Here is a 23,268-nt window from a genome sequence, read left to right as displayed (position 1 = left end):
ATAGTACCATTTCAAGGCCAAATTAAAAACTAAATCAAAAACCAAACCAGTTTGCGGAATGCCTGCTGATTGACAGACTGATTGACAAAATATTATATAAAGACATATTTGAAACAAAACGTCTCATTGATCAAACAGGTTTTTGTCATATTAAAAAATAACGATTCGCGACTAATATATTTAAATCTGACTTCAATTCAGCAGGTTCTGGATCTTGGGGATGGACCTTTAAAAAAGGTTCAGAAATTTACAACATAATATATGTATCGTATTCATCATTATCACAGATTATTATAAGATGCTGTATCTTATACACCTTTAGCCAGAAATTTGCCACTTTCACAGATTATTTGTTTACGTTACAAAAAAATATTTTTCTGTAGAAATAGATCGAATTTAAGCAACATAATTTTGTTGCAGTCATTCATTTATTTGATGACGAATTCAGTTTGCAGATTTGTTTTATTTGTACAGAACCCTTGGTGTCGCAACTCTGACTCGCACTTGACCGGTTTTTTGATCATAGATCCATAAAATAATTTATTTATTGAATACTACAACCAGCTATTAAACTTTAACAAATTCTGTTTATTTTTAGCCATGATAAAACTAATTTGCATCTGCCTCTCTTTTTCCTGTTGTCGACAGAATCTTAATAAATACAGTTGCGCTCATGTTATTAGAACATTACTTTCGAGATTTAAGGCTATTATTTAATCTTATTTTTTTATAGTCCGCTATTGTGTCAAATTTGATTCATTAAATTATTTATTTACTTAATAATGCATAGTTTAAGAAGCTGTCTAAACAGGCTTGTGATTTATATGTAGAGATACACGTTCGAACTAAACGCAGGCAAGTACGAATATGACTTTAACAATGTTGTTTTAAAATCATTTTACTATATGACACTACTGACAAAGGGCATGACGAAACCAGGACTGGTAGATAAGGTAATACTCCGAGTTTTGAGGCTGAGGTCAAATATGTTGAGGTTATATGCACGTCAAAATTACGTCCCTAATCTAAAAGAATAGTCATAGCCTTTCGTTTCAAAGTTTCTTTCATTCGCCTATTTTAGCGTAATCCTCTGTGTTACGAGTCCATGTCACATTTTGACCAGATTTTTGTCCCTTTATGTCAAGTCAATGTACTAAAATTTCCCTTACGTATACTTCTCTCAATGCGTTATTTCAGTTTTCATTATTCAAGATACTATTTAAGAGTGCTAGGCACGGACAAAAACAAATGGACGTAAGGAAATATCAAACTACAAATTAAGCCTCCTAAATTTAAAAAAGAAACAAAAGTTTTAATATTCAACGACTTTATTAATGAACATCTGAGGGAACAGGTACAGAAGTATCATTGACGATGCGTTTAAAAACACTATTCGTCGGTCGGGTAACAGAATTCGCGGTACTTCCTGTAGCCTACCGGGCATTTTCCCACATTAATTCCGTTACGATTCTCCAATGTTGGTACGTTTTCTGGCAGCTTTCTGGGATGCTGAGGCACTTCTGAAGAAGCTTCAGCCACTGACGTCACCAGACTGTTGTCTTCCTCTTCGATGTCAACCTTCATCGCAGACAGCGGGTGTCCATCACCCTCGGCCTTCACTGTAATCTCCACGACCATGCCCTTCGGTGATAAAGGCATTTGATGCTTGATGATGTAGGCGTCGATGCAGGCAATCAGAGCCAGGCACAGGACAATCTTCGAACACATATTTGAATACATAATTGTATTTATGAATGTGTTGAACGACCGCCGCCTGGTTGAGGACTATGGGAGAAGTGTCCAGTGTGATCAATTTATATTGTTTTTAATTGACGTCACTATCAAGTACGAGTGCATTTGGGTTTCCTTCTGTTACTCAGTCATCAGGTTTATTATTCACCGTAGATGAGTATAGTTGCGTCATAACGCTCATTACTTAGAAGTACGGGAATCAGGGCGCGCAATCCTCGTAAATAAATGTCCTTTTACTAAGGTAGGTTAGTTTAATTGTGCATTTCATTTACATTAATCACGGTGAATGATATAAGGAAATTTGTTTAAAACGCTGTGGGACTTCTTTAACAGAACTATGAAAATTGTTGTGCTACAGAAACGAAATAAGTTTATTTTGGTTTTCTGCAGGGCAATGGCTTTCGTTTGATTCTTCCACTAGATTCCTTCTATGGCTTCTTCTGTCCATTTTTTGTTGCATGTATCGTCTCGCCATCTCACTAGGGGCTGCCTTATGTTAGATGCAACTCAATAGGTATAGTTGACCCAAGAGGAGGACCGGATACCTACACTGCGGCGACGTGTCGCGGGTTGGATACCCGTCTAGGACAAGCAACTGTCGCTGTATTTTCAAACAAAAAGCATTTTAGATGTCAGCAGGGACCGGCCGGATACTCATTGAAAGGGTTTTTGAAGGGGTTTTTTTAAGCGCTTCAAGAAAAAACCCTATGACAAATGTTACACCTTCGAACGGATTACTGTAACCCTGTTCCGAACAGGTTACCCTTTACTACCCTGTAACACTGTAACAGGGTAACCCACTCCAACCTAAGACAATGCAATATGCACTCTTTGTCTTAGACATTAGTTTGAAAATAGTATAACCACGAGCGCACGTGACATCTTACCGCCCAGCGGCGCCATTGTTGCATTTACCGAGCGACTTGTAAACATGGAATAAAAATCATTGTGGATATGATCTTACAGTTTAATTTTGCTTGTCGCACTTTTCAAACGTTGTGATATATATTTTTCGTGTCTATACTTGTAGACCAGGGTCGATAATTTTTAAAACCAAAAAAAAAATAGTAGGATGAAACCCATTAGAAACGGAGGGGAATATTATAAAAATGAAAGGAAAAATAATTTACGGGTGATCTAAGGTCGGGAAGGGGGTGGGAGTGACGTTTGAAGAGTAAAAAACGGTTTTTATCGATTTCCGGCAAAACTAAAATTCGTATCGAAAAAAGTCAAATGGCAAAGTTCTAAAAGAAAAAGATCTAAAACTTTTGTGTTTACATTTTTTTCACATAACCTCAAAATTTATGTGAAAAATCTAAAAAACCAAGATTGTGGTTTTTTATTTTTATCTTTTACAAAAATTTATTTTTGTAACGAAATTTGGTGAAAACTTACTTTTTTGTGTCCCAAATACGCTGTAATTTATTTGATTAAAAATATTTATTTTTTCACCTTATTTTGAATTAATATAAAAAAACACTCTAATTTTCAATCGAAAATTCACCCGTCAAATCTTCTCAGAAAATGCAAAAAATGAAAAAAAACTTGTATTCGATTTTTTTTTAATTTTTTTTTTTTATATAGCCTGTTTTAGATCCCACTGCTGGGCAAAGGCCTCCCCCTTACTCTTCCACACTTCTTCTTCCTTTCTTTTTTAAATTATTATAAATAATTTCATCTAAAAAATTTGATCTCATTTTGTGTTCAATAGACCAATAATCGAGGAAGGTTTTAGGCTAGGTATATAAAATTACGCTGCAACTAATAGGAGCGAAGATTTAATGGAAAATGTGGCAAATACGGGGAAAAATATTAATCTTCGAGGGCTTTCGTTCAAAAATTCCTAACTTATATCTTCTAACCACGCGGACGAAGTCGCGGGCAACAGCTAGTTACCTATATGACGTTTCGCGCGTAGGTAGTTTGTCCGAGAGGCGCGAGTCGCGGCGCGACGCGTCGGCGATAGAAGAAAATAAGCTGTAGTCTTAGTAAAGCAATGAGGGGCCGCTAGGGTGCAAGTATGCAGCTCAAGTTTAGTGGGTAATTCAGGGTAACACGAATAAAAGCCTTTCGTGAAGGTAACCACTTCAAAGGGTTAAGTTATTGAAGGGGTTAACCCCTTCACGTGGTTACCATAATGAAGGTGTTAACCATTTCGCTGGGTTTCGAGGATGTAACTCGAACAAAAGGTAACACTGCGATATGAGTTACCCCGTGTACGGGTTACCCTGTCAAACGGCTTAACTCTAAAGTGGGGTTGTCCGGTCCCTGGATGTCAGCTATCAAACCATCGTAGGGGATCATAAAAATATTGATATGATGATAATTTCATGATATTGAACGATAAATTTTTTTTGCCATGTAACTGAATGTTTCTACAAAGATTGGTACCAAAATAGCGATAAAAGACAAAATATGTATCTTGCACCTTTTTCTTACAAAAGACAAGCATTGTAAAGCTAATCGAATGTTTAATTATGTAGTAAAGTTTCCTTTTAATTGGATCTTTTTGAAAAGATGAGTAAACAAAAACTACGCGGCCTGTAGGCAACTTATGCATGAGAATGGCATTCTATATCGACATGTGATGGGGTTTTTGTCATGTCAATTCAATACATTTGAACGATTTGATCCGGGTTAGCTCTCGGAGATATGTGGCGTGACTACTACTTTCGGGGTAATTGACATTTTATACAAACGCAAGTTTTATACAAATTAGTCTTTAGCAAAAAATGAAAGACAAACGATTTATGAACAAAATATTTCCTTACCTTTACCTTTGTCCTTTTTCTATCATCTTTAAAGGTTGTAAAACCGCCTTATCACCTACAATGTTCAAGAAACTATTTATCACGAAATGACACAGTTAACTACTAATGAACTCTTTTTTACTCTCTTAACCCAACTCTAAACATAGTACTTAATAATGCAACTCCATGAAGAACACCGTTAAACATGACTACCAACGCAGCGGCTGAACTTTGCTACTTTGCCCAAAAACTGCTAAGGTCTAATCCTTTATACCATTATAGCCATTTTCAAGGGTAAGTTGGCCTCCCAAAGCATTATGAAACAAAGACTAATAAAATGGTTACTCATTCGTATTTATCGGGATATACAAATACTCCTAAGCAATGTATTGTATCATTTAGGTATGAATCACTCTTACAAAATTTACTTGAGGAAAAAGGAAGGAAAGGATTCACTTATAAGCCAAAGAAACTGGGGCCTTAACTTAAAACAATAGGTTCACGTACATCTAGAAGTATGTATAAACCTTTATCTGCATTACTCTGACTAGTAATGACACGCTGCAGAATATGGCCCCCATTTTCCTATTGTTTCTCTATTCTCCGTCGTCCTCGAGATTTTATGTGTCATTTATAACACAAAAATTAAAATACTTACAATTAAACAATATTAACATCAATTAATTACAACTTAATTCTATTATAAGAATATGTTTAAGTTTGATCACCATGGTGTCCTTACCAGGGCGTTGAACTACTGTTAAATGACTAATTAATTTACTCCGAATTTAAGTAACCGTAAAAAGTTACTAGAAGTCACAGCAAAGTTTCTTCACTTCGAAGTTTAGTAAAAGTCTCTTAGTTTTAAAGTTAACCTTTAAGCTTTCATAGCCTTGCATATTGGGTAGACTGTAAGCTTTCGATTTAGCTCCGTGTTAGCAGGGAAAAGATGTGAACTGCTTATACTACCAATAAGGTACAGTCACATCTATAGTTTTTACAACTTGACATACAAGTATCAGAAAAAAAAACAAAATGTTGTAAATTGAATTTATTCAATATGTATGGAGCAAGATGTCAGATGTTATCGAAATAAGAGGTTCAAAGGTTTTCATTTAAGAGTCGCCGGTGGGGAAGCAGAACCCGGCCTTTCCGGTGTAGCCAATGGGGCAAGCGCCCAAACGGATCCCGTTACGATTCTCCAACACTGGCACGTGCTCTGCCGGCACTCTGGGATGCTGAGGCACTTCTGAAGAAGCTTCGGCCGCTGACATCACCAGGCTGTTGTTTCCTCTTCGATGTCAACTTCATCGCAGACAGCGGGTGTCCATCACCCTCGTCCTTCACTGTGATCTCCACGACCATGCCCTTCGGTGATAAAGGCACTTGATGCTTGATGATGTAGGCGTCAATGCAGGCAATCAGAGCCAGGCACAGGACAATCTTCGAACACATATTTGAATACATAATTGTATTTATGAATGTGTTGAAAGACCGATGCCCGGATGAGCACTATGACAGACCCTCAGTAACTGGGACTTTATATACTGTTTCGTTAGCAAATATTTCCTTATAATATGTATAGCAATATCCTTTACATGAAATGAATCATTTAAAAAGAAACGCTCATTTGTTTGTTTTAAACAAAGAGGCATGAGTGAAATCCCTCCCAAATGCTATGGCTCTTACAAAAATACTACCCTGTTCGATAGTCTTAAATTAACTGTTTTATATTTAAACAGCTGGAAAGGGATCTACGGATTTACGAACAATGTATATAAATATTGAAATTAAAGTCGACACATTTATTGCTTTTGGGAATATGACTACATTTACAAGTAGTAAATATTATTCATCCCGATTAACGATCTCTGCCGACTCTATCAAACTGATGTGCGTACAAAGGTTGCCCACATTTCTGAACTTTTTCCAAGAAGACTGGTCACTTGTACCACATGCTATGAACTTGAGAGCAACCGGAACTAAACCAGTCGCCATGACGACTGTCAGGCGTTGGCGCTGCTTAAATTGCTGTAATTTATGGATATGAATGGACTGTCGGTCTAGCAGTTAGTGGATCTGACTGCTATAGGTCTTGGGTTCGATTCCCACCCGGTCCACATCTTTGTACGACGAGCAGGATCGTGTGATCTGTGTCTGGGTGTAATTTATCTACATTATTTATTTATATTTATACATAAGTATGTTTATCAGTTGTATAGAACACTGAGCACCTACAAGATTGAGATTCAATACTAGATGGCAGTTTCGTGAAAGTTGTGGAATATTATTAGACAAGTCACGTCACTTTGACTTATTAACTTAAATCATTTTACTAATTTTCTAGCGATAGCTGGTAGAAATTATAACCGATCTCTGATTTTCATATTCATGTTATTTATTTGCATTCCACAATGTTTACACAGATGTTACAAAATGGGTTAGAGCATTTGTGGACCCTGTAGGGCGCAGCAAATTAATCTTATATCTAAAATTATTTAAACAATATATATCTCACATTAAATAGGTACTTAAAAATAAACAGAATTGACGAAGATTTTATGCTCGTAAATATTGCGATACCAACAAAATTATAAGTAGAGGATTAAATCAATAATGTCTGATACTGCATTTCTAAGTTATTTCTATAAATAAACGGCAAATTAGTAAAGTGCATCCTCTGGCGTATTTACCTACTAAGTAGGTTACACCGATAAAATAATTGTTTGTATTGCGTGGTATTATCCCTATAACATATTAAATAAACATATTGTTTATTTAGTAAATACACAGTAAAATCCTTGAATTACTATAATTACTCAAATCAGTCCTTAAGTGGAATATTGTTTGCCTTCCCCTGAGATAACTTGAGAAATAATTGTTTGGTATAATATTATTACGTTTATTACAAATTGCCATTGCCACAGAGGATAAATTTATAAACAGCTCGGTGTTGTTCTACTTTATTAATTTTATAATTTTTCGACTGTTTTTCTAAACAGCTCAGCCAGCCTGAAATTACTTCTGGAAACAGTCTAAATTCTTGAAGAAAACTCAGATTTTTTATAAGGAAATGCAGAACATTCTATATTTTCTGGCCTATTGTCAAAATTTAAAAAACTAGTAAACAGTAAACACTTAGCAACACAGTTCATTTAAACAATAAGCAAATATTTTGCTGATTGAGTTCAGAGGATCTACCAACACATCTTGAATTAATATTATTTATTTATTATTCTTGTTTAAGCGTGACAGCATAAAACATAGCGGTGAGGGGCATGACTCCTCCGCATCCGACATGATATTACTAGACGTGGTGATAGACCGCTCAGATCAGTGATATTAGGCACCATACCCCAAATTCAAACCTTTTTTCCACACCACAAAGTACACATTTCTATGGCAACCAGTTTTGTCTGGACCTCCAAAAGCAGGAGGGATTGGAGAATGACATAAGTTTATGATATTCTTTAAGGATATATACATAGTTACCAAGCCAGGTAGTTGAAACATGCCATTTAAGGTAATCCAATAGCTTTGTGGTTTCATGAAATATTTCATCACAAAATGTTTGTCAACGATGAAATCATACGCATTCGTCATGGTGCGTCATTATTTCATGCTGAAAAGTATCTATTACTTGGAAATATAACTTTTTTTTATTAAAAGAGGTCTGAGAGAGTAATCTGGTGTTGGATTGTTGACGAGATAGTGGGCAGACGGATCGCCTGATGCTAAGCTATTACCGCCGCCCATGGACACATGCAATACCAGAGGAGCCGCACTGCGTTGCCGGTCTTTTGAAAAAAAGCTGGTGGCTATTTCTTAAATTAGTAATTTATTTTCCTCTTCTAATTCTATTACGGCACTTTGTATAGCCTAAATGGCACTTCCTTCCACATATTTATATTCCATGACACAAATGCAACACACGTTCGTAATTCAAAAGGCTTCCAAAAATATCGAACAGCTTCAAAAAACAAATGAATACAGAAGTTAAAATGTACGCTTTGTATCCTTTCAAAACGCGCGCCTCTGATAAAACATTGGTTTGACAGAAAAAAAAGGTATAAAAGAAAAAAGATTGAACAGTAAATCAAAAAGGGCATGACAGCACTACGAAACGTCAATATTTGCGGATGCAACTGTTGTGTTCGCAACAAAGCGACCCACGACCCGACGCACTCAGAGAGCTATTCGAACGAAATATTTACTAAAACTGGTTTTCCAATACATCTGTTGTGACACGGAAAAGCGTAAAAGTGACCCGTCACTTGTGTTGTTGTAATGAAAGTTTGTAATTACCTTAAAAAGCGATAAAAGCCACCAACAGCAAGGTTTTTGTTTATACTAATAATGAAGTCGTCAATATTTTGAACTTAAGACAATATCAACAAAGATAAATACAATATCATGTCATATATGTAGGTATAAAAAAGTTTTTTTTTAAATTGTATAAATTTTAAGGTTTCAAGTCCTCTGTAACATCAGCTCATGATTAAAGACTCCGTTTGGGTCCGAAACGACTCGCGCAATTGTTACAAGTATTCAAATATACCTTGATAAATAAAGAAAAATAAAAGTAAACGGAAAGACAGAGTACTGCTGGAGAGTTTGTTGCGCCGTTTCTTCTCTCACAGCAAAAGCACTTAGGAGGCGGTGAAGGGTGGGCGAAACTGGGTGCTGTCCAATGTAACCTGGCCTTCAAAAAGTGCTTCTTAGAAGCCTAATTTGAATAACTTATTTTTGATTTTGATTTTGAAATAAACATTATATCATTTAATAATGAATCACGTCTAACGTTAACAATCTACGTTTACTATAAGCTGTCTTACGTACTAGTCTTGGATAACGTCTATTTGTCACCGTCACAGTAGCTATGTAAATTAAGAGTATCTTGCGTCAAACCCATTTACTTATAGATAGGTAAATAAACAAGAATCTATTGCGTTGTCATTCGATTAACTTATTTGTTCATCTTTATCCTTGTGAAAATGATGTCGTAAAAATAAATTTCTCACGTGTTACCCCATATTCCCATTCCATGTCCTCTAAATAACAGTACAAATTTTGATATTATTTATTTATTCCAATAAAAGACACACTAGCTTCTTATTTCCATCCCTAGTAGAGAATAATTACTTACAAGAAAACAATTTATTAATAGTCACAAGCAAACTGTAAAAAACTAAGCATAAATGAAAAAGCAAATCTGAGGATCAGAAACAAAAAAAAAGCTTTAGAATAAAAAATAAAACACAGCGGTCAAAAGTATGTACTTCTAAAATAAATACAAATAACGTTTAGTTTATTTTATGAAGCAATCGATTCGGCCCACGTGGGTTCGATCGGGTCCCCAATACTCTCGATAAAGATGAAATACGGTCGGGACTCAGATTACAACAATAAATATTACTGAAAATATGCTGTGTATCATAACATCCAGTCGACCGCTCTCCGGAGATTGCTTTTATATAATAAACTCGAATCATGTTGTAAACTGTTACTATAGGGAACAAGTCGGGGAATTTGCATCTACTTTGTGAATTTTATATTCGTTTAAAAGGTCCCGGGATGCGTAACAGGGACTGTACCAACTGAAGTAAAAATATGAAAGGGCGTTGTATTTTTACACACGTGATAATATCTATTTTACTCAATTTACTGTTTTACAATCTAAGGTATTCAACGACTGTAATCTAATAATCTCTTAAAATGATCATTTAATTTCTCATTTATTAACAATTCAAATATTTTCGTTTTTGTGTGTAAAAACTCACCCCTACAGCTTTGAAATGGCTCTACTGATTTGAATCAAACTCAATCCGTTTGGAAACTGTGATGCCACAGATAGACAGACACGTAAAACTTATTAGATCCGAAACCGTATTTAGCGTCGGAGGTTAAAAAGTATTGTACTAAGAGGACAATATACCTATGTACATACGTACCATACATACCTTTTCTTGTTTCAGGTTATATTCTACATTTAATTTTGACTTGTGAGACGGTGGACGGATTTGTCCGACCTACTGGCGAAACCCACCGAAATGCTTCTCCGATCCCTGCTACCGGAGATACATATATCTGTACGTATTTCAATAATTGTCAATATAACATTCAGAACGTCTGCCTACAAAGTACAACTATTACGGGCGGGCCTATTGGTCTAGTGGTTAGCGACCCTGACTGCTATACCGGAGGTCGTGGGTTCGATTCCCGCCCAGGACAACTGTTGTGTGATGAGCATGATCATTTGTTCGGGTGTCTGGGTGTAATTTATCTATAATATGTATGTATTTAGAAATATATAAGTAAGTTTATCAGTTGTCTGGTTACCAAAACACAAGCTCTGCTTAGCTTGGGATCAGATAACCGTGTGTGAGTTGTCCCAGGATATTATATATTATATTATATTATATTATATATATTATATTACATATGCAATATTCCATGAAATCCCCGATATGTGTGTAAATGTTACGCAAGACATAGAAATACCTAGAATTGTCGGGGCTTATTCCAAGTAGTAGGCATTACAAAGCACTTACGTAGCAGCTGAACTAGACTATAATTGTATCTGACGTCACCATTCCAGACGCATGTCACTTGTTGCAGTAAATACATTACTGAGCATTTATCCTCCTTGGGGAAAAACAGCATCCATTAGGGTATTCTCATGGATACCTACTTAGTAAAAGTAGTGGGTGGTGTCAGACTTTTAATGACTGAAAATGAAGAGCCTTGTAAGACCTCCTGGTTTGGTTGATGCGTGGCAACGCGTAGCCGTATACATGATGCACCTATTTCCATGATGCCTAATGTGATTAAAGAATGATGGCTGAAGAACCGTCAGTTAATAAGTATTTGGAAAAAATATTAAAAAGAAGTACATAACTTTAAATGAATAGACATTAACAATGAAACAAAAAAATGTGAAAATATATCGGTCCACTTTAGTAGTAATTTACGTTTATCATAATATCCATTTGAATAAACCAAAAACTAAATTAAACTGCAAACGGAACTAGAACACGTCCAAATTAACAGCTTCTTGGAAAAAGATAATAGAAAGAAATTTAAAAAATATGTATTTCTTTTTAGTAGTATATTATAATAACAAACAGTCAACACCATATATTGTAATGATATAGAAACATTATTAGATAGAGTAACAACCATTAAGTAAGTTTATCGCTAAATAGCTGCGATTCCCTTAACTGCAAACTATGACAAAAATTATATCAAAAGTATAATTATTTATACATTTTTACCATGAGCATTTTATGTGGTACTAAAATGAATAACAAAGGCATTTTTAAACTAGCATTGTAAAATTATAAATATGATTTTCCATAAGATTAACCGTTAATTACCAACCATGTTTGCACTGGTCTACATATTACCCTTGCTTTAGTAAGTCAATAGATAATTGTTTATTTCAAATTATTATTTCGTATTCGTTAATAAGTGTTCTACGCTTTTCAGTACAAATGTTCTAGCCGGTGTCGTACTGCAAGATCATTCCGATGAAGGGCCTCTCATTCTAACACCGTATATAGAGAAAGGAGGAACAGAGAAAGCGAAACACCTCTCCGCGGTCGACCCGAGCCTGTTCGCCGGCGTCAACAGTCATGCTGGGTACTTCACCGTTAACAAGACACATTACTGGAACTTGTTCTTCTGGTACTTCCCCGCTCAAGTTCCTTCAGAGGACGCACCATTGCTTGTTTGGCTGCAAGGTGGACCAGGGGGCTCTTCCCTATTCGGGCTCTTTTATGAAATAGGTCCTTTTAGAACTGATGGAAATACAGGTAAATAGATATCCTAGATCCCTTTTGACACCTACAGAATGAATAAATTAACATTATTGTCACTTATTCTCACATTTCAGTTGAAAAACGACCAATTCATTGGGGAATAGACTATTCGTTGATATTTATTGACAACCCAGTTCATACTGGCTTCAGTTTCTCGAATGGTAGTGATTACGCTACCGATGAAGATATGGTAAGTATCCATACTAATATTATGAATGCAAAAGTATCTCTATCGGTCTGTCGGTCTCGCTTTCACGCAAAATTACACTACTAAAGCGATTGTAATGAAATTTGGTACACAGAGAGTATTTTGTTTTTTATCGTGTCTCGTGATAATTTGTATGCATATTGGGTAGATCTGAGAATCGGGCAACATCAATTTTTTATACCCCCATTTTCTTTTATTCCTTCGAACTCATTTGTGTGACAACATAACGATTGCCGAGTCAGCGAGTTATTATATATTATAGACGCAAAAAATTGCAGTGACGGCAAAATTTTATTCTGGCATTCCCACGGAAAAGGGATCCACCGGGAACTAATGTCCATGCGGACGGAGTCCGGACGGAGGCGGAACAAAAGATACATACCCGAATGGGCATTTTAGGTTTTCCTGTCTTATATATATTCCAGATCGGTGCTGCTCTTCTGAGCTTCATGCAACAGTTCCTTGAAGTGTTCCCTGAATTAAGACGAGCGCCTCTATTTCTGTCGGGAGAATCTTACGCAGGGAAATACATTCCGGCATTTGGACATTACATTCATAACAACCAAGATAAGTCGAAACCAATTAATCTAAAAGTAAGATTATTTTAGAACACCTAATATCTTCCTTTTTACATATTTTTAAAACGTTGCACTTAGTACTATAACAATTTTATACGATTTCGAAACTCGAAAATTGGTAAAGGTATATGTTACCGCAGTTTCCCTTCGGAAACACTCACCAGCCATCTTTTAAACTTTATAATACATTTTGTTATCAACTTAGGGGTTAGCTATCGGGAGCGGCTGGACAGACCCACCGACAATGCTGCACTACTCAGAATTCAGCTTGCAAGTTGGGTTGTTAGACCAACTGCAGGCTGACGAACTACATCAGATGGAGGAGGAAGCTAGAAAACATTGGAAAGAGGGGAATTTTCAAGAATATGCAAAGGTAGGTGCTATGTTAAATTTAAAACAGTGTAACTTAGATGAGGCTCCCAGACATAAGATAAAAGAACCTTTACAACAAAAATAAAAATAACAAGCGACTCCCGCAGTAATTAATAAAAATGTTGTGTTGCGTGGGATTTAGTTCACAAATAAAATCTTTGGCTTTGGTCTCACAAACATGCAAGTCACATGCACAAAAACACACAGACCCTGTTACGGATCTTTTACTGCTTTACGATCGTAATTTATTTCAGCTTTCTGAGAAAATGGCCCCTTATTTGCAAAAAACTGCAGAGGTTAATGTTTACAACTATCTGGCATCACTTAAACTTGCACCTCCTAATAATGAAATAACAATATTTTTAAACAAGCCTCAAGTACAGAGCGCTCTCCACGTAAAGAAAATGGAATACAAAATGTTAAATAATAATGTCTACATGTATCTATACGATGACCTGTACAAAACAGTGAAACCTTGGTTGGAGGAACTCTTGGAACACTATGCTGTTATGTGTTACAAGTAAGTATTACCGTAACATTCTACACGAATAAGTCTAATTGAATACTCTTTTTTTGAACTATTGTTTATCAAAATTTTTGAAACTGTATATTTTCATTCTTAAGCTACGGACATAGAGAAGGAGGATATAGCTATTTATGAATAATGATTTTTTCAATTTGTTTGTCTTGTTCCAATAAAACTGTTCTCGTATACTGCTACTTCTTTGCTGTTCTAGTGGACAACTGGACGTGATTGTTGCTTACGCACTATCGGTACACACCCACCGAAGTCTGAAGTGGTCGGGAGCCGATGGCTACCTAAACGCTAGGAGGGTTCCTGTATACGATGCGAAAAATGAAAACATTGCATTGTGAGTAACATTTTTATTCATTATTGAAGTGATGAAATAACACAAGCAGCATCGTTGAAATTAGCAGATTGTTTATTTCGTTTTCATTGACACTATCTATATTCTATAACTCTAACAAAGCAGCATGTACATAAACCATGGCATTGCCCTGATACAGTTACGTGAAGACAAATGGGAGCTTCGTAGATGCGATGGTGCGAGGAGCTGGTCACATGGTTCCCGCTGACCAGCCGGAGGCCGCCAAGCAGATGATTGACTGGTTCATTAATAAATACAAGTAACACAATTATTTATATCATTCCAATAATAAATATCACGTCCATGAGCAGTGTTTAACTTTACTACCCTTACTATCGTATCCGTCACTTTCGCCGTCCTTTAAACCTCAGCTCATATAAAAATACCAAAGCCGACAAACAGTACCCAATCAGTAGTAAAATAAACACAGGGAAAATTTCTGTGAGCTTAATCGGATGGTACAAGGGTGGTCTCCCAGGTGGACAGAATTTACGTTGACGACGAAACATATCTCTTACTTTCTTTTCTAAGACGCCAGAGGTATCAACGGCAAACAAAAACCGATTTATTGGTTGAAGTAGAACAGAACCGCGACGGAATATGAACGTTCTAAGTGTTTTAATTAACGGTTCTTTCAATTTATACAAGGCTGGGTTACACCATTTGTCAATTAACTTGTATTGGTACAAGAAAAAATAAAGGTCAGTCATTGCTGTAAATTTCCTGTTATTTTTATCGTATACGAGACTTTGTAAGCAATTGTATCTACTCCCACAATTGACATATCTGGGGAAATACAATGTTTCCAAAGATTCCTCGTTTAAGATAGGCTGAAATTTGAGAATCTCCTCTATACTTTGCGGCTCATAAGTTCGAAACGGTTGAGTAGTCACGCTGTACAGGTTGGTCTGAAACACGAATGGGAATATAAAAGACGCGTACAGTAGTGCTCCCACGATGAGCGACCGCGACCATCCGGGACGTGTGTTCCGAGCCATGCTCTTGTTTAAGAAGTATCCGAACACTGTCAGAATATCGAAGAAAACGTCTTTTTCTCTTCTGGGAAAAATTGATAGGTAAGACACAGCTAGACAGAATGATATAAATAATAAAGCCAGTAAGACAAAAGTGAACTGAGCGTCCTGTGACACTGAAACCCACTGTCTAATTATGGCAGCATGGGGCAGAATAATTGATACGCGGTCAACTCTCCACGGATTGGAATACGAAAAGTTTCCTGTATAAAACGGCTTCACCGAAAGGCCCCCAAAAACACCTTCCGCTTCATTCCTCACTATTCTTTGTGCTAAACTTATGGTAAAATTTTCTTGAGCCTCACCGTATTTATTCAATGCTACGGTAGGGTATACATCAATATTAATTCCACTGTAATTCTTAAACAAACTCATGACATATTGCTCCATTCCCACGGTCTCCATTTCTTTGCGCACATATGGCCACGCGTTGTGGTAAATTAATGTAAAATTACAGTTACGGATGCCTCCGTATTTCAGGAATGGCAAACTGCTCTTGTCTCGATATATAGAACATCGAGATACTAAAGTTAGATATTTGTCTTGCACACAATTACTTGGTGAAGTTATATTGTACATGTAAATAGCAAAGTCAGCGTCTATCTGCGAAATTATAGTGACATTATACAGAACATTGTATTTGTGAAGGGTTTTCGTCATTCTTTCCAAACTATCGTTTTCCAAATCTTGCATCACTATAACAAAACTCGCAGTGGGGTTCCAGAATGGATCTAAGGTCATATTTGCTAAGCCATTCTCCAGTTCTTGAAAATTCTTACATATTATAATATAAATGTTGTTTTTGATTATTCTAGTTTCCCACGAGAACTTTCTCGACACAATTCGTATATTTTCCTTATTGTGTAAAGCAGATAATTTCAGATCACCGCTGTCGTTGACCACAGTCACGTCTCTGCGTCGGCTCAAGTTTTTGAAGTCAATTCCTTCTATTATTTTGATGACACAAGTCGTCAGCTGGTCCATATTGTGTGCATTATCTACTTTGATTAAAGCACTTCCTTCTGCAAATCTTAAACTGATAGTCGTGAAAATAATTAAACCCAACATTTATCATACAATAGTTTCTGACTCAACATAGGAAGGTTGTGACTTTATATAACACTAATCGATACCTACCTCAAAGCATTATCGTCGGAGGGCGAAAGGCTTTTAACTTACATGCTGATAACATCATTAAAACATGTGTATCACAAAGAAATCCAAACCTTTTTTTGGTTAGTCTAAACCAATATATGAGAGATGGATCGTCCAACTGTGTTGCAGTATTGCACATTCAATACCTTACGATTTCTAGAGCGATTATAATTTATCTACTTTTTGAGCATAAAAATGTCTTCTTCATCTACATTTGAAATGTAATTACAGTTACACTGTAAAACTTGATTAAAAACTAGCCACCTGCCCCGGCTTTGCATAGGTACAATGCTAATAATATATGCACTACAGAATCTCATTACGTCATACGCAGACACGGAAGATTTACTCCCTTGATTCATTCATTTACACTTCACAAAAACATACTTTTACATACACACAAGCACACACGCGCACACACATACACATACAAACACAGCATACTTATACACATCCTCACATCTAATTGTAATAATTTGTTCCGTATTTCGTATCCTAGTTTAAGTTAAATAATTGTTTTATTTTCGTCTGTTTTATATTTCCTAACTTTTAAAATTTTACTGTATTGTTTAAAAATAATCTTACTTTACTAACTAAAAATAATGTTATAAGAACTACCCCCAGATACAAGCGTCCAGCTTAGTTTGGGGACCACTGTTAATAAATGTAATGAAAATTTTAATTTTTAAAACAATAAATTTTATTCTTATTCTTTTTAGGGTTCCGTACGTCTGAATACAAAAATGGAACCCTTATAGGATCACTCGTGTGTCCGTCGCTTACAGTCAATTATCTCCGAATCTATTAAACCGATTAAGTTGAAATTTGGTACACATATCAATTCCTGTGACCCAAACACAGAGGTGTGACGTGCGCAGATGAAATCTGTATATGGGGGGTAATTTTTGGGGAAGGGGAAAATTTTAAAAAAATAATCTGAAAACTGCATCGTGTGGCATATCAAATGAAAGGTCTTGTTGAGAAAATCTTTAATGTATTTTTTTGTAATTTTAGAATAAATAGTTTCCAAGTTATTCAAGAAAATAGACGAAAATTGACCATTCAGCCCCCCCCCCCCTTATCTCCGAAACAACTGAACCTAAAATTTTGAAAAAAATACAGAAATTAGTTTACTCCTTATAGATTATAGGAAAACCTATAAAAGTCCATGATATTAAAATAACATGGTAAATCACTCAATATTGTGCGTACCAACTTACATTTGCAGGTGGAATGTGCGGGAGAACATATTTTTTAACTCCTATGTTATTTTTGACCCGTTTTTCTTTTTTTAATTCGATAAGGATTCATACCGTCGTCGCATCGTGGATCGTAACAAAAAAAAAAATACAGTCATTTAACACCGTTATAGGACTTTTTATGGTCAATACATTAAAAACCTATATAATTAACTATGTTTCTCTACTAAATCATTCATGACTTCATATAAAAACTTCGTCTTGAGTCACTAGATCTAGGTATTAAAAAAGTTTTAAAAATTTAAGCTTTCAATGGGATATAGGAGCAGAGTAAGCGACTTTGTTTTATGACAGGTAACACGAAATTTTGCGACGCCATTCTAAATCCAATATGGTGGATCATCCAAGATAGAGGAAATTGAGACGTAAGATCCGAAAGGTCATCTTTCCGTTCATCGTTAGGCTCGAAGCTCTCTGGTCAAGAATACGTAAACCTTAAGTATTGTAAAGACATTAGAAGGTGACGAGATGGACTGTTCAAAATTAATCTGCAAATGACCTTGCAACTATGATGCCGTGAATGAGATGAACAGACTCGGAGACCAAGGCAGCGATAATCGAAAATTTCATCATTTTTATTCAACGAAGGACATTAGCTAGTATTTTCAATTCTAAATATAGCCAAATCACTTCCTAAGACAACTTTCTTGGTATATTTCTACTATCTTCTTTTTTTATATATACATATATGTCGGTGACCTGTTAATTCCTAGCCTAATCTGGACATAATAAAACATTTTTCAGTTCTTGATACTTCTTACAAATTATAATATAAATGTTATTTTTGATTATTCCCTATTTCCCACGGGAACTTTCTCAACACAATTCGTATATTTTCCTTATTGTGTAAAGCAGATAATTTCAGATCACCGCTGTCGTTGACCACAGTCACGTCTCTATGTCGGCTCAAGTTTTTGAAGTCAATCCCTTCCATTATTTTGATGACACAAGTCGTCAGCTGGTCTATGCTGTGTGCATTATCTACTTTGATCAAAGCACTTCCTACTGCTAATCTTCAACTGAATGACATAGAAATACTAAATATTTTTATGACAATTAATTTGTCCACCAGTAATCTGAACATGTCTTCTAGATGGAATAAGAATGGAAAAAAAAAACTATGGAAGTGACTAAGTCTGAAAACTTATGACTCAAATAAGGATGGTTGTGTTTTTATATAACTTTAAAACATTAATGAATACCTACTCTTAAACTATCTTTGGTGGGTAAAAGGCTTTTAACGGTATAGGCTTTTAACTTACAAACCGATAAAATCATTCAAACGCGTGTTTTTAGTTTATTTCTTCACTGACTTATCACAATAGCGTAGGTTACACGCATAAATACCTGATGTGAGACGCAGTGTCGTGTCTCCCTCTCTTGACGTTTCGGCTGCATACGTTCTATTTATAAACTAACTGCAACTCGTCTATGCCCAATCTCCGCCACGTCCCCAACATTTCGTTGTTACATTACAAGTCCTATCCTCAATATTTTTTCAATAAGCCTGATACCAATACAGAACGCGCTTAAAGTTAAATAAAAGTCAGTATTTAAAATGTTTTATTTCAACTTTTGAAACATTTAAATATCAATAACTCTGGTTGCGCGATTCACAAATGTAATTTTTAGTTAGAGGAATCCTCAAGAAACTCAGTAAGTCACAATTTAAGAAATAAAACTACAATTATTTGAATACTTTATTATAGTAACACTTTAGTTTGCTACAACATCTTTGCCGTAAAAATATGATACAATAAAGGAAACAAAAAAACAAGGGAATCTTTAATTCTTACTACATTAAATATTTGTCATTCTACAAAGAGAAATGGACCAAAAATTTAACCCTTAGACACTTCTTTTCTTACTAATGATCCGGATAAAGTTGCGCTGTTCACGCTTACATTTTACTATCTTTATAACTGGTAAAAGATTAAAATAATTTTAAACATTATAATACCAGTTATAAAGATTGCTACCGCGATCTATACAACTTGAATTTAATGATTAGAGAATTATCATTAATGCAATCAAAAGCTTTGCAGAGATCATAAAAAATGCCTATGACATCCTGTGATCCCCCAAAAGCCAGTAAGCTGTGAGACAATAATTTGACCGAGGCCCCACCGACTTTTTATTAGTCTTCACAAATTCTAAAAAGTTTGTAAAGTTGAGCAGGTAGTGTTTGAATCTTCATACTTATGTAAGCTCAACTTCGAAGAGATAGTGCGAGGAGCTGGTCAAAATTTGCCCTGCCATCAAACCGACACAAACCGAACACTGGTTCATTAGGTACTTAATTTGATGTTAATGAATATTATATCTATGTGCAGTGTTTACGTATGCTATCCTTAGCAACGTATCCCTCACTACCGCGGTCCTCCAAACCTTAGCTCATATAAAAATACCAAAGCAGACAAACAGTACCCAATCACTAGCAAAATAAACACAGGGCGAAACTCTATTAACTTCACCGGAACGTGTACGGGTGGCCTCCCAGGTGGACAGAATCCACGCTGACGATTATATATATCTTGTATAATTTTTGTAAGAACACCAGAAGCTTGGACATGAAGCCAAAAGCGATCCGTAGGTCGAAGCAAAACCGAACCGCGACGAAATACAAACGTTCTATATAGTTTAACTACCGGATCATTCAATCTATATAGGGCTGGATTGCACCACTTGTCGATCAATTGGTATTTATGCAAAAGGAAATAAAAATCGGACGTTACTGTAAACTTGTTATATGTTTTATCGCTAACGAGTTTTTGTAAGCAACTATATCTGTTCCCACAATCAACATATCCAGGAAATTTATACTTTCCTGCGTATTCGCCGTGTAAGTGAGGCTGAAATTTAAGAATCTCTTTTATGGTTTGTGGCTCATAACTTCGAGATGGTTGAGTGGTCACGCTGCATAGGCTGGTCTGTAGCGCGAACGGAAATATAAAAGACGCGTACAGTAGTGCTCCCACGATGAGCGACCGCGACCATCCGGGACGTGTGTTCCGCGCCATGCTCTTGTTTAAGAAGTATCCGAACACTGTCAGAATATCGAGGAAAACGTCGTTTCCACTTCTTGTAAATATTGATAGTGATGACACAGCTACACAAAATGATACAAATAATAAAGCTAGTAAGACAAATGTGAGCTGAGCGTCCTGCGACAATGCGGCCCACTGTCTGATCATAACCCCATGGGAAAGAATAAATGACTCGTGGTCAATCGACCACGGGCTGGAATACGAAAAGTTTCCCGTATAAGTCGGCTTCACCGAAAGCCCCCCAAAAACACCTTCCGCTTCATTCCTGGCTATTCGTTGGATTAAATTAGCAAAATAGTTATCTTTAATCACACCAGCTTGATTAAATTTTGAACTACGTGCCAAATCAATATTTACACCTTTATATTTTTGAATAAGGTGTACGAAGTATAGCTCAATTCCTTTGGTCCTTTTATTCCAATTCACGTATGGCCATTCATTATGGGTAATTAGCCTAAAATTACAGTTACGGATGCCTCCGTATTTCAGGAATGGCAAACTGCTCTTGTCACGGTATATAGAACATCGAGATACTAAAGTTAGATATTTGTCTTGCACACAATTACTTGGTGATGTTATATTGTACATGTAAATAGCAAAGTCAGCGTCTATCTGCGAAATTATAGTGACATTATACAGAACATTGTATTTGTGAAGGGTTTTCGTCATTATTTCCAAACTATCGTTTCCCAAATCTTGCATCACTATAACAAAACTCGCAGTGGGGTTCCAGAATGGATCTGAAGTCATATTTGCTAACCCACTTTCCAGTTCTTGATCATCTTTACATGTTATAATATAAACTTTATTGTAAATGAATCTAGTTTCCCACGAGAACTTTCTCGTAACAATTCGTATATTTTCCTTATTGTGTAAAGCAGATAATTTCAGATCATCGCTGTCGTTAACCACAGTCACGTCTCTGTGTCGGCTCAAGTTTTTGAAGTCAATTCCTTCCATTATTTTGATGACACAAGTCGTCAGCTGGTCCATGTTGTGTGCATTATCTACTTTGATTAAATAACTTCCTACTGCTGATCTTATATTGATTGACATATAAATGATCAATCCCACCAGTATTTTCAACATGACTTCTAGATGTAATAAGTGTGGTAACTAAAAGTGTGGTAGAGACAAAGACTGAGTCAATAACAGGAAAGTTGTGATTTTATATATGTAACTTTATAACATTAATCAATACCTTTAAAACAAAATCGTCGGCGGGCGAAAGGCTTTTAACTTACGACCTGATAAAATCATTAAAACATGTGTTTGAAGTTTATTAGTTTACTTACCATAATGGAACGTTTAAGCTATCTTAGTTTTTAATTGTGCTTTGACTTCAGTAAGATTTTAGGCCTTAATTGTTGCGATTCTCGTCGTACCTATCGAAAAAATGTGATAACTCAAACCTTCCATCGCATAAACAGGATAGCAAATTGGCCTTAATTTTACTCGTAGTAATAAATTACATAGAATAATAATAGAGGTTTTCAATCCCCACTCAATTTCAAGCGGTTAAACTGGACTAGGTCAAGTTACACAACAATAAAAAAATACATTTTAATTGAATCTCGATATGTGTACCAACAAAGCTAGAAAAACCCTAGACTCCATCAACTACTGATATAATACATTATTTACAAATGCGACGACAATGAAATGAATTAACATGTACAGCATGTTTAAAATGATCAAACACCATTCTATCAGTTGCATAGTTGCATTCTATTACTTATAATGTTGTCACTACATTCAAAGATGTACTGAAACGATCGATAGTGATTAATGTGACAATGGACTATAGTATTATTTTGGGGGGTGCTGGGTAGCGGCCGGCCCTTTCGGCCTCACACGAAGGGAGTCTATTTTACCCACTTAAAATACAAAAGTTTTTATCAAATGCTTTCATCTCATTTTTATCCGACAACTAATTACGGCAATAATAAAGTAAGTGAATGAATGGGTATTGCTCTGGAAACTACATTAATTAGTAGTATGTTACTTGATAAATTCAACGGCATGAAATCAATTGGTATAAATAACAATATTTTTACGCAAAAACATTCGAATCGGACGTTTAAAAAGATTTTTGCTTCTTCTTCCACGTAGACTCCCTTCCATTATTATTTACTGGATCACTTACACTCGTTCTTATTTGAAATGAAACTGAATCCAATTATCTTTTAAAGCTAACATTCGAATAATTATGTTACGTTTATTATGTTCAATTTGAAAGGAACAGGTTGTTATAAAACTTACTTCGTAAATGGCTGTGATTTTGACACTTATATTATACAACCGCCTATTTACCATTTGGTGGTTAACTCAAATTGCATCTCTTTCGAACATTGGTAAATTATATAAAGCTGTCCCGTCGTCATACTTGACAACCATGTCTAA

General features: G+C 35.7%; 1 protein-coding gene across 1 annotated transcript; it reads left to right on the top strand.

Moving 5' to 3' along the window:
* The first annotated feature begins 11,837 nt into the window (after positions 1–11,837).
* On the top strand, positions 11,838–15,144 carry LOC113504745 (probable serine carboxypeptidase CPVL). Its single transcript, XM_026887173.1, has 8 exons — positions 11,838–11,918; positions 11,991–12,316; positions 12,397–12,512; positions 12,956–13,123; positions 13,314–13,481; positions 13,735–14,000; positions 14,218–14,352; positions 14,510–15,144. The coding sequence occupies exons 1-8, from the start codon at positions 11,884–11,886 to the stop codon at positions 14,631–14,633; spliced, it is 1,338 nt and encodes a 445-aa protein (XP_026742974.1). The 5' UTR covers positions 11,838–11,883; the 3' UTR covers positions 14,634–15,144.
* Positions 15,145–23,268: the final 8,124 nt, after the last annotated feature.

This window comes from Trichoplusia ni, chromosome 23, assembly GCF_003590095.1.
Source record: "Trichoplusia ni isolate ovarian cell line Hi5 chromosome 23, tn1, whole genome shotgun sequence".
Taxonomy (NCBI): Eukaryota; Metazoa; Arthropoda; class Insecta; order Lepidoptera; family Noctuidae; genus Trichoplusia; species Trichoplusia ni.
This window is presented reverse-complemented; position numbering and strand designations above follow the sequence as displayed.

Excerpts from the sequence above, each read along its gene's own strand:
- LOC113504745 (XM_026887173.1), top strand. The coding sequence starts at position 11,884 with ATGTTTGCACTGGTCTACATATTACCCTTGCTTTA. Across the intron at positions 11,919-11,990 it reads TACATATTACCCTTGCTTTA|TACAAATGTTCTAGCCGGTG; the intron begins GTAAGTCAATAG and ends TACGCTTTTCAG. Across the intron at positions 14,353-14,509 it reads AAAAATGAAAACATTGCATT|TTACGTGAAGACAAATGGGA; the intron begins GTGAGTAACATT and ends GCCCTGATACAG.